Source organism: Leucoraja erinacea, chromosome 28 (assembly GCF_028641065.1).
Source record: "Leucoraja erinacea ecotype New England chromosome 28, Leri_hhj_1, whole genome shotgun sequence".
Lineage (NCBI taxonomy): Eukaryota > Metazoa > Chordata > Chondrichthyes > Rajiformes > Rajidae > Leucoraja > Leucoraja erinaceus.
The window spans coordinates 4,342,826-4,355,871 of NC_073404.1; the positions used below are offsets into that span (position 1 = coordinate 4,342,826).

The 13,046-nt window shown below is 45.8% G+C and overlaps 1 protein-coding gene across 1 annotated transcript; it reads right to left on the bottom strand.

Annotated features, from left to right (window-relative positions):
- Nucleotides 1-1,618: 1,618 nt before the first annotated feature.
- LOC129710447 (zona pellucida sperm-binding protein 4-like) lies at nucleotides 1,619-8,394 on the bottom strand. The gene is given in 6 exon segments (XM_055657401.1): nucleotides 1,619-2,739; nucleotides 4,450-4,787; nucleotides 5,371-5,425; nucleotides 5,982-6,387; nucleotides 7,295-7,392; nucleotides 7,487-8,394. Coding segments are annotated over 5 exon segments (867 nt in total). The 5' UTR covers nucleotides 7,589-8,394; the 3' UTR covers nucleotides 1,619-2,739; nucleotides 4,450-4,581.
- Nucleotides 8,395-13,046: the final 4,652 nt, after the last annotated feature.

Here is a 13,046-nt window from a genome sequence, read left to right on the forward strand (position 1 = left end):
GTAGTAGGGAAGAAGAGAAAGGCACAAGGACATAGTGGAGGAGGCAATAGGGAAGGGAGGGGTTTGATCAGCAGATGGTTGAAACAGATATGAACAGAAGGCAAGAGACAGGTTAGAAGAGTTGCAGATTGTGAAGCCAGAGGAGAGGAATATAGGCAGTGGCAGAAGGAAGAAACAGGTGAGAGTCCAGGTGGAGCAGAGGGGTGGGTTAGAGACTGCCCCCCCCCCCAAATTGGAAAAATTCAATAATTCGAAGGGTTCCAATCCAAAACACTCATCCTTTTTCTCCAGAGATGCTGCCCGGTCTGCAGTATAACTCCAGCACTTTGCATACATCTTCAGTGTTCATACTGCAAGCTACCCAAGTGAAATACAAGATGGTGTTCCTTATTGTTGAGTTTAAGCTGCCCAACTACCAAGTCTTATTACAATTGGAACACCTAGCTGGCACTCTGACGGGTAACTGGGCTTGTGGTGCTGAAGTTTTGTACCAATACAATTGTTAGCAGACATTACGTATTATACTTTATCCCACAAGGCACTGCTTGGTGGAAATCTTGCCCCATTGTAACAATGTCAGATATTTGCTCCAGTCAAAGTTATAGTGTCACAGCGTGGCTACAGGCCCTTCAGCCCAACATGTCCCATCTACACTATTCCCACCTGCTTGCGTTTGGCCCATATATCTCCAAACCGGTCCCATCCATGTGCCCATCTTTAGTTTTCTAAAACGTTGCAATAGTCCCAGCCTCAGCTACCTCCTCTGGTAGCTCATTCCATACACCCATCACCCTTTGAGAGAAAAAGGAAAAGGAAAAAAAACCCTCAGGTTCCCATTTCATCTCTCTCCCCCCCCCCCCCCACCTTAAACCCATGTCCTCGGATTCACAATTCCCCTCTCTGGGGAAGAGGCTTTGCGTCTACCCGATCTATTCCTCTCGCGATTTGTGCAGTTAAAAGTGTAGAACTAAACTCTCCTCTGTGGAAGGTTTAAATATTTGCAGCCAAGCCAGTGAATAGAGTCAAGAATTTATTTTTTGTTTATGGTACAGTATGCACAAATCCAAAGCCCCAGAAATACTCACCTTAGAAATAATCATATATAAAAAACATACAAAACACCAAAGGATATCATCTTGTAGCAGCAGAAAAAACCAATTAACACCAAGTTTGATCCTGGCCAAAACTGTCAAGGACGTAACCGTTCTGGAGAAAGCAACTCCAAATCGTTCAGCGCCATTTGAATTAAAGGGGCTCAATATCTTGCTGCAAATCAGAGCAAACTTCACGGTCAAACTACGATCTGTGCATTTGTTTACAGTTCCAACATAAAACAAGTCCAGTAATCAGAGCCAGAGTCAGTGATATCACAGCTGCAGCAAGGAGGATGTTGGCAGCGACATTATCTGTAGAGAGATATAAAGGCCGACTTTAATAACGACACTATTGGAAGGACAATGATACAACTGCTCCATTTATTGTATAGGAACGCCGAGGAGTAACTTTTTCTCCCCACAAAGGGTGCTGGGGGGCATGGAACGAGCTGCTGGTGGGGGTAGGTGTTATCACAACGTTTGAGAAACAGGTACATGGACAGGACATGTTTGGAGGGATATAGGCCAAGTGCAGGCATGTGGGCTAGTAGCTGGCACACGTTGGCCAGTGTGAGCAAGTTGGGCCGAAGGACCCGTTCCCATGTTGTACGACTCCATGACAGTGCTGGAGTAACTCAGCCAAGCAGAATATTTTTTAGTTTTAAGTGATACAGCAACAGGCCCTTCAGCCCACCAAATCCATGCTGACCATCGATCCCTGCACATTGACATTACCCTACAGTCCAAGGGACAATTCACAATTATACTAAGCCAATTAGCCTACAAACCTGGGAGTATGGGAGGAAACCCGAGCACCCAGAGAAAACCCACGCAGGTCACGGGGAGAATGTACAAACTCTGTACCGACAGCGCCCATCGTGAGGATCAAACCTGGATCTCTGGCATTGCAAGGCAGTAACTATGACTGTACCAGGGGATCTCTCTGGAGATCATGGAGAGGGGACATTTCACATTGGGACCCTCAAATCCAGAGTTTATTCCCCGTTTCTACGATTTATCCTAATGATTAAGATGAGCATTACCAAAAAGTTGTTCAAATGGTGGTTCTGGACACCAGCATCAAATGCTCCATGTCAGGGCACAGATATGCAATGTGGTTATGTGATTACCTTCAGGAATATGGCAGTCCAAGCTATAATTAGAGCATTTGCAATTCAATACAGCTGGCCTGTTTACTATGGAGGAAGATACAGGTAAAAAGAGATAGCCTCTACATCAAGTGCAAACATTGATGGCTTGATATTTGGCAATTGGTAACAAGCTCAACTGAACAATAAAAATCGGAAGTACAGCAACATCTATCATTATCAATAGAAAGATCAATAATATCTACTGTTTGGGATGGACACGTTGGGCCACGTTTCTATGTTGTTTAATGCACAAACAGTGATAGGAAACAGCTTGCACACAAAACTAGCTAGTTTGGACCCAAGAGAAATCTTAAATAGACTGCATTAAATTTACTCGTGTGTTTTGGAATAGATAGAACATTTCATACCGTTTGCTTGGTAAGACACTGCAGCAGTCTTCTCTTCAGGAGAGAAGATTATGGACTTTTTCAAAGTCACCAGACGTTGGTCACGGGCTTCAATTGACACAAAGTCCCCCGAACTTCTGACCGGTCCTGTAGAGAAAGGTTTCTGCACATGAGCCAACTGAAATCCCACTAGTTTACAAAGCAAATTCAGACGGTTGTTCCAATCAAGTGGAAATACTAGTGACTCATTCACAGGTGGATGGCTTGGATATCAAGCAAGGGGGGGGGGAAGCAAATTCAGAGGACTTCAGATAGATGCAAAGTGCCGGAGTAACTCAGTGGGTCTGGCAGTATCTCTGGAGAAAAAGGATAGATGCCATTTTGGGTTAGGACCAGCCATGTCAAGACTGGGAAGACAGTTGGCCAGAAAAAAGGCAAAAGCTAGATTAGTGGTAAAATTTAGTTCCAAGAGCAGAATTAGACAATTCAGCCCATCAAGACTACCCCACCATTCATTCATGGTGCACCCATACCTTCCCTCAACCCCATTCTCCTGCCTTCCCCCATAACCTCTAACACCCATATATTGTCATGTGTACCACAGAGTCCACAGAGTTGATGTGGATCAGCTTTTCCCTTTGAGAATAGGGAAGATTCAAACAAGAGGACATGACTTCAGAATTAAGGGACAGAAGTTTAGGGGTAATATGAGGGGAAACTTCTTTACTCAGAGAGTGGTAGCGGTGTGGAATGAGCTTCCAGTGGTAGTGGAGGCAGGTTCATTGGTATCATTTAAAAATAAATTGGATAGGCATATGGATGAGAAGGGAATGGAGGGTTATGGTATGAGTGCAGGCAGGTGGGACTAAGGGGAAAAAAACATTTGTTCGGCACGGACTTGTAGGGCCAAGATGGCCTGTTTCTGTGCTGTAATTGTTATATGGTTATATGGTTATATGGTACCAAGGTACAGCAAAAAAAAGCTTTTGTGCCATCTCAAATCAGATAATGCTATGAATACAATTAGGCCAAACACATCGAAATGGTAGAGAAAAGAAATAAAAAAGCTAGCATGCAGAATATGTTAGTTTGCCACCATTGAGTGCAACAGTTTCAGAGAAAGTTTAAGGATGAGGAGGACCTCGCTGCAACTTCCTGAATAGCTAAAGGCTTGGATAGAGTGGATGTGGAGAGGATATTTTCACTAGTGGGAGAGTCTAGGACCGGAGGCCATAGCCTCAAAATAAGGATGTACCTTTAGAAAGACTAGGAGGATTTACACGTCTGAACTCCAGTTCACTAGTGGGAGAGTCTAGGACCGGAGGCCATAGCCTCAAAATAAGGACGTACCTTTAGAAAGACTAGGAGGATTTAAAAAAAAAAAAAAATGTTTTAAATAATTTAAATTGTTTTTATTCAGAGGTTGGCAAATCTGTGGAATTCATTGCCTGTGAAGGCTAAATCAATGGATACTTTTTAACAGCAGAGATTGATAGATTCTTGATTACACAGGTTGTTGGGGTTTATGGGGACAAGGCAGGAGAAAGGGGGTCGAGGGGGAAAAGATAATCAGCCATGATTGAATGGCAGAGTAGACTTGATGGGCTGAATGGGCTAATTCTGCTTCCGTCACTTATGAAAGTCCAGTGTGGACAATGAGATGGGTGGAAAATAAAGACTGCACCCTAGATTATGGAAGGACTGTTCAGGTGTTACTTGCGGGTAAAAGTTAATGATGCTTTTATCCTCGTGTGCAAATGCAGTGGAATCTTTGTCTTACACATCGTCTAGTAAAGTATCGCCAAACCCACATACATCAGATCAGCAAGAATATTTGAATCACGATCAGATGCTTACGTTTACCAGTAGGGCAGGTCGAGACACACTCCACATCAGACAAGGGGCAGACCGTTGCACTGCAATGCAAGTAAACCTACAAACAAACACACACACACATTTACATCATGTGGCATGGCCCAAGTTGTGTGATCAATAGCCCTGCACAAAGTTCATCCTAACCTCGCCACTCAGTATGGCTCGGGTATTTCCATCCACAAACTGGAACGTTTTCACCTCAAACCACTTGTGATGTGCTGGAAATAACACTTCAGGAGTTGCAACAACTGAGTGGAGCTGGGTTAAATAATTGTCCCCATAGTATGGACATCTAGAGAAGGAGAAAACAGCTTTATGTTCTGGAGTACAAGGTTTTTATTGCATTCATTCACAGTACAGATAAGCCACGTTCTTACAGACCAGGGGAGAATGGCATCCGATATGGCTAACTGTCTCCCATAACCAAGTAGATGTGGACTCTAGAAACAGAGTGAACAGGCCCTTCGGCCCATCGAGTCTGTGCCGTCCAGCTATCACCCCAAATTACAACTTAATTGTAATTACACCCCAAATTGCAATTTAATCTACAAGCCTGTAGGACTTGGGAGTGTGGAAGGAAACTGGGGAAAATCCATGCAGTCACAGGGAGAACGTACAAACTCTGTACAGATAGTACCTGTAGTCGGGATCAAACCTGGGCGTCTGGCGCTGCAAGGCAGCAACTCTACCACTGAACCATGGAAGGAGATGTTCATTCATACATTTTAAATGTTATATCTAGAGATATACGAAAGCTACTGAAAGCATAAAGCAAATTCCTGCACGTCTACACATATTCCATCATGGATTGGATTTCAAAAGTAGTTTATATAATCAGTGAAAGTAACACACTCAATTCTTTAGAAATTAGTGGCGTTGTCTTTGCTGCCACCTAGCAGTCACTCCTTCCACTATGACCAACATCTGTTATAAAGTAGTCTGTAATATTGAGGGTAGTCTGGTCCAAAGTAGGGGAAACCATGAATACGAGTTGAAGGGGAAAGAATTAATAGGAATCGGAGGGGTAATCTTTCCCCCCCTACAAAGGGCGGTGACTGCATGGGACGAGCTGCCAGAGGAGGTAGTTGAGGCAGTGACATCGCAACTTTAAATTTAAAAAAAAAAAAAAAAAAAAAAAAAAAAAAAAAAAAAAAAAAAAAAAACAGGTAAAGGGATTGGACAGGTTTAGAGGGTTATGGGCCAAATGCAGGCAGGCAGGACTAGTTTAGATGGGGCATATTGGTCAGTGTGGGAAGTTGGGCCCGTTTCCACACTGTAGGACAATTACTACATTAAAGATAACCAAGCTGAAGGTCATTGCATCTGAAATACGAGGAAAAAAAACTCTGGTTACGATACGACTTCATTTATCCCAGGAGGGAAATTGATCTGCCAACAGTCATAAAACACAAAATACATGGAACGTGAAATTAAAGTGACAAGTGGAAAGGGCTGGGTTAATAGAAGCCTGCCCTCAATTAACCAAGAGTTAACTCCACTGTCTAGAGTTAGACTTGCCCATTCACAAGGATGCTCCACTGCTTGCCAAGATGGCGGTCCTGCGTCTGTGTGGCCCAACAGTGGTTCAGTACGAGTGCAATGTTGGCATCCTGCCTGTGGAGAAGGCGCACTTCCACAAACACCGGCTCGCGGAGGTAACTCACTAGCGGGTAGTCCACATCAGCAAACCAGGTGGTGTAGGACAGGTCTGCGGAAACAGACCAAGATTAGATCGGGAAAAGTTCACCCAGAACCGGGTCAGAGATGGAGACTACAATCAAGGCACGGTCACCTTTAGCTATTCTCATTTCCAAATAGAGGACCCCATCGTAGATCACACGGGAGGGAGGAGAAAGGGTGTTCACTCTCAGTGTTATGGGGACGTTCTCACTGCTACCCAAGTAACACTTCACATGCAGCCTGCGAACACAGAGGTGTAAATGTTACAGAATCAGAACTCGCGTTCATACATTCACAAGTTAGTGACCCAAGTTATCCTGAATGACCGCATCACCCAACCATGTTTTCCCCAGAGATTCTGTCTTACCCACAGAGTTACTCCAGCGCTGTCTTTGGTCAGAGAGCCACATCCAACAAGGTGGAAAGCAAGAACTCAGATTGCTTTAACACCAGTACAAGTCAGTTATAAAGTTGTGGTATGATCAGGATTAAATGCAGCACAAGTGGAGGAAGCAACTGCAAATGCTGGTTTACACTGAAGATACACCAAATGCTGGAGTAACTCAGCAGGACAGGCAGAGAAAAGGAAAGGGTGACGTTTCAGGTTGAGACTCTTTAGTTTCGAGATACAGCGTGGAAACAGGCCCTTTGGCCCACCGAGCCCACACTGACCAGCGATCCCTGCACATTAACAATCCTACACACACACACTCAGGGACAATTTTGCATTTATACAAAGCCAATTAGCCTACAAACCTGCACGCCTTTAGAGTGAGGGAGGAAATTGAAGAGATGCATACAGGTCACAGGGAGAATATACAGACAGCACTCAGTCAGGATCGAACCCGGGTCTCTGGTGCTGCAAGGCAGTAGCTCTGCTATGCTACCGTGCTGCCCAGAGGAAATTCAACACAATACATCACCCATTCCCTCTCTCCAGAGATGCTCCCTGTCCCGCTGAGTTACTCCAGTGTTGTGTCTATCTGATGGAGTGGGCAGATGAGGAAAAGAGTTCCAGCAAATCATGAAGATACAACAAGGTGATCAACACAGCTTTGCACAGATCCAATCCTGGTCCCAGATTCAGATCAGCTCATTTCTGGGAAGTTGAAGCTAAAGGCTGGGTTTGGTCCATTGCAAGTCTCACCTGAAGGTACTGTCCCTGGTTATGGAGCCACGCGCTCCTTTCTGGATTCTCCTCCTTGCCACCACGTCCACTTGGTAAGTCACGATGGACCCAGTCACCTACGAAACAAGAACTCTCAATTCCTGCGGCCTGCGATGCCAACCTCACCCCCCCCCCCCCACCAGCGCAAAGGACAGAGAGCGAGAAACTCACGGTTTGTACGCTCCCACATGCATCGAGGGGAAACCTGAAGATGACAAACTCCGCCGTCCTCATCATAGGAGCACACTCAGAACTCGTGCCGTTCACCAACATGACGGAGGCAAGATCAAGTGAAGGCACTGTCGCAACCTTGGGGACTACAATTGTGAATAGCCCCTCGTTTGCACAGTCAATATATGCTGGGAATAGAATGGAATTAGGTTTACAATTGTCACATATACCGAGGCACAGCTAAAAGCTTTGCATTTTATCCAAACAGCACATACATAAACACAATCATGTTCAAACTTAAACACAAGAGCCAGTGCAAAGGGGAAGATACAGAGCCACAGAATTTAGATCTCAACATGCAACACTCCAGTCCCATAGGCAAATTTCGTTGTCTCTGTACTGTACACTGACAATGACAATTAAAATTGAATCTGAATCCGAATCTGACCCCCCAAACAACCATTTGCAGGCAAAGAGCAATGTCCGCAATGGGGTAGATGCGAATTGGACAGTACCCTAGCTTTTGGAAGAGCTGTTCAGAAGCCAGATAAGAGGGGAAGAAGTGATTATAGTCAGTGTGGAAACAGACCCTTCGGCCCAACTTATCGATACTGGCCGACATGCTCCAAGGAATAGAGTCCTAGCCTGCTCAACTTCTCCCTATAGTTCAGGCCCTCAAATCCTGGCAACAGCCTTGTAAACCCTTCCCTGCACCTTTTCCAGCTTGACAATATCTTTCATACAACATGGTGCCCGAAACTGAACACTATACCCCAAATATGGCCTCTCCAACATCTTGTATAACTGCAACATGACCTCCCAATGTCTATACCCTGACTGATGAAGTCCAATGCGCTAAAAGCCTTTTTGACCACCCCATCCACCCATAAAGCCACTTTCAAGGAAGTATTTCCTGTGGTCAAGGATAATTAGCAGCTATTCCACGTGGTGATTACCTCTGAAATCTCAATGACATTAATTACCTCACATTATGTTTTACTGCACGAACCTCTTATTCCAAGTACAAAACTGTTGATTGAAGGGCCTGTCCCACTGTACGAGGTAATGCAAGAGTTCCCCCCCCCGATTCGAACTCAGAGAACGTCCGTAGGAGTTCGTGGATGTCCCCGTAGCAGCTCGTACAGGTAAAAAGTAAAATTTTTCTTGAACACAAGTATTTATTTTACTGGTGGACATTTTTCCACAGTGTTGAAAAAAAACATCACGAGTTTACCGGACTTCCTGAGTACCTACCGTTAGCATTACGAGCCACTACAGGACATCCACGACCTCCTACGTACCCGCTACAGACATTCTCCGAGTTCGAATCAGGGGAAAACTCGGGAGAAAACTCTTGAATTACCTCGTACAGCGGGACAGGCCTTTAGGCCATCCAGACTGAATGCACCATTTGGTTCATGAACAGGCACACATTTAGATTAAAACTGACCCGTTTTTCCATAGAAGCAAGCAGTTGCCTCATCATCCGAGTCATAACAGCATCCTTTGGCGTTGCAAGCCTCCTCACCCAGCTGGATGTCACTACAGGGCAGGCGGTCTTTAGCATCAACATCACATATTCTTGGTTTCCCTGCAGATGTTAGAATGAATACCATGCAATGAGAACCAGCCAAAGCTGTACTACTAGTCCAGACAGAATCTTAAACGGCAGCTGATCTTGGCCATAGAGTCATACAGCGTGGAAATAGGCCTTTCAGTCCAATTAGCCCACGCCAGCCAACATGGACCATCTATTCTAGATCCATCTGCCCATACTTGACCCATAACTAAACCCATGCTATCCACATGAAAGAGCTGTCCAGAAGCCTGACAGAGGGGAAGAAGCCATTATGGTCAAAGATCCTTTGGCCCAACTTGTCAACAGGTGTCAGGTTATGGAGAGAAGGCCGGAGAATGGGGTTAAGAGGGAGAGATTGTTCAGCCATGATTGAATGGCGGAGTAGACTTGATGGGCCGAATGGCCTAATTTTACTCCTATCCCTTCTGACATAATAAATGTCTCTTAAATGTAATGTTACCTGCCTCAACTACCTCCTCTGGCAGCTTGTTCCATACAAGCACCACCCCTTGTGGAGAAATAGTTACCCCTCAGGTTTCTATTAAATCTTTCCTTGCTCACCTTAAATCTATGTCTTCTAGTTCCCGATTCCCCTACCCTGGGTTAAAGACTACATTTACCTCATCTATTCCTCTCACGATTTTATACACCTCTAGAAGATCACTCCTCCAGCCTCCAATGAGCAAAGTGCTAGCCTTCTCAACCTCTCCCAATAGCTCAGGCCATAGAACTCTGGCAACTTCCCTGTAAATCTTCTCTGCACCCTTTCCAGCTTGACGACATCTTTCCTACAACACGGTGACCACACCCAAATATAATACACCAAACATGGCTTCAATGCTTCATACAGCTGTAACATGGCCTCCCAAATTCTGCCCCCACTGCTCTGACAAAGGCCAATGTGCCGAAAGCCTTCTCGACCATCACATCTACCAGTGATGCCACTTCAAAGGTGAAAGATTAAAGGCCAAAACCTAAATGTTACACATTGTCCCAGTGCTGGTAACTTGGGCCATAAAGGTCACACAAGAATCTAGATGTTCTACTTCCCAATTCCCATTAGCAGCAGTAGTATTGTCTTTGCAGGCTTTTGTACTTAAAGCATCAAATGGGAGCAGTATTTGACTGCTTTGATGGTAGCGGTTTCATTTATTCCCAAGTTATATTATTGAATCAAATGCAACAATGCTCTATCTATTATGGCTACTGGCAATATAATGGAAGTTGCAATTTGTATTTCAACCCCAGGCATTAACCATGGCTCAAGTGCTTACGCAAATCTTACCTCCATTTATAATTTGACCCGATGGGGTGCCACTGACTGGCTTCACAACTGGAGTAATGACACCAGGGGTGGTGGTATTGGCTGGCTTCACGACCTCACGAGTGACGACTCTAGGAGTGGCGATGTCGGTTGGCTTCACAACCGGAGTAACACTTGTGGGAGTGGTGACATCAGCTGGCTTCACAACCATGGGAGTAACGACACCAGGAGTGGTGACATCAGCTGGCTTCACTCCAGGAGTAGCACGTTTGGGAGTAGTGACATCAGCTGGCTTCACGACCTCGGGAGCGATGGCTCCAGGAATGGTGATGTTGGCAGGCTTCACAACTGGAGTAATGACGCCAGGAGTGGTGGAAATGGCTGGCTTCACGACCACAGGAGTGATGACTCTCGGAGCAGTGACATTAGTCAGGCTCACTTCAGGAGTAACACCAGGAGTGGCGATATTGGTCGGCTTCACAACTGGAGTAACACTTCTGGGAGTAGTGACAGGGGCTGGCTTCACAACCATAGGAGTAACGACACCAGGAGTGGTGACATCAGCTGGCTTCATGGCATCAGGAGTGGTGATGCCGACTGGCTTCATGACTGGAGTAACACCAGGAGTGGTGGTATTGGCTGGCTTCATGTCCATCGGAGTAATGAGTCTAGGAGTGGTGAGGTCAGCTGGCCTCACTACTGAAGTGACACCTCTGGGAGTAGTGACATTGGCTGGCTTCACAACCATGGGAGTAACGTCACCAGGAGTAGCGACATCTGCTGGCTTCACATCTGGAGTAACACCACGAGTAGTGGCACGTGCTGGCTTCATGACAACAGAAGTACTGACTCGAAGGGCAGTGACACTGGTTGGTTTCATGACCATGGGAGTAACACCTGCAGTAGTTACATTGGTTGGCCATGCAATTGGAGTGACGACTTCAGGAGTGGTTCCGTTGGCTGGCTTCACAACCACAAGAGTGATGATCCTAGGATAGGTTGGCTTCAAGATTGGAGTAACAACACCTCCAGGAGTAGTCACATTGGCTGGCCTCACGACCACAGGAGTAACACTCGCAGGAGTGGTGACATGGGGTGGCTTCACAGGAGTGACTACACCAGGTGCAGTGGCTCTGGGCGGCTTCACAATCATGGGAGTAACAGCACCAGGAGTGGTGACATCAGCTGGCTTCTCTGCTGGAGTAACCATACCTCGAGGAGTAGTACCAGTGGCTGGTTTCACAACCATGGGAGTAACACCAGGAGCAGTGAGAGTAGTTGGCTTCAAGACTGGAGTGACAACACCAGGAGTGGTCATATTAGCTGGCCTCACAACTGGAGTAACACCAGGAGTGATGGCAGTGACTGGCTCCACAATCACGGGAGTCACACCTGCAGGAGTGGTGACATTGAACGGCTTTACAGGAGGGACGGCACCGGGACGAGTGGCGTTGTTTGGCATCACGAGCGGAGTGACCATGCCTGCAGTAGTACCACCAGCAGGCTTCACAACCAAGGGAGTGACACCTGCAGGAGTGGCGACACTGGCGGGCTTCACTACTGGAGTAATGACAAGAGTGGTGACATTGGCTGGCTTCACAACCATGGGAGTGACAGCACTAGGAATGGCGATTCGAGATGGTCTCACAACAGGGGTAACGGCACTAGGAATGGCGACGATGGCTGGCTTTGTGGCCACGGGAGTGGCATCACTCGACTGCTTCACAACAACGATGGGAGTGACAGCACCAAAATGAGTGGTGACATTGGCTGGCTTCACGACTCCAGTAACAACGCTGGGAGCGACGATCATAGTTGGCTTCACAAACACTGGAGTAATGAGACCTGTAGGAGTAGCAACATTGGTCCGTGTTAAGTAACTGGACTGCTTAACTACGAGTGTACATAGTTGCAAATCATGCTACTCTAGATCAAGCATTGGCCAGCTTCTCATACACCGACTGTGCTGGATTTAGACTAGAGGTACAACGCAGAAACAGGCCCTTCAGCTCAGACCTGCAATCATCCCTTACACCAACTATCCTTTAGGCTAGGGACAATTATATATATATATTTTTTAAACCAAAGACAATTAACCTACAAGTCTTGAGGGTGGGAGGAAATATGAGCATCCAGAGAAAACTCTGCACAGACAGTACCCAAAGTCGGGATTGAACCAGAGTACGAGGCAAGGCAGCAACTCTACTGCTGTGTCACCGTGCCACCCACAATGTTGCTGGTTTGACCAATTGGGGCATCTCCAAACACCTCCCACAATTAGAAATATTAGCACTAGCTAGGCATTTGACAGAAGGGTCTCGACCCAAATTGTCACCCATTTCTTCTCTCCAAAGATGCTGCCTGTCCTGCTGAGTTACTCCATTGTCGTCACATGGTTGTCAAGTATTAAGTTAGCTTTTTAAAAAAAAAAAGATCAAGTGAAATACCAGTCATTGACATATCGGAATTTTGTCTCTCGACTCGAGGCAAAGATTTTGTACACAAAAAACTTCCCACGTGAAGTCAAAGCACTAAACTGAATACAAAGTGCATGCAAACAGAAAGTTCATTTTCCTGGTTTGCAATTACAAAATATTCAACTTACTAGTCACTGGATCTATTGGAGGTGGCCGGGAACAGTTCACTGGAATACGTTCTATAACAATAATCCTTTTCGACTCATCAATTCCATCAATCCTCAATTCCATGCTCACTGT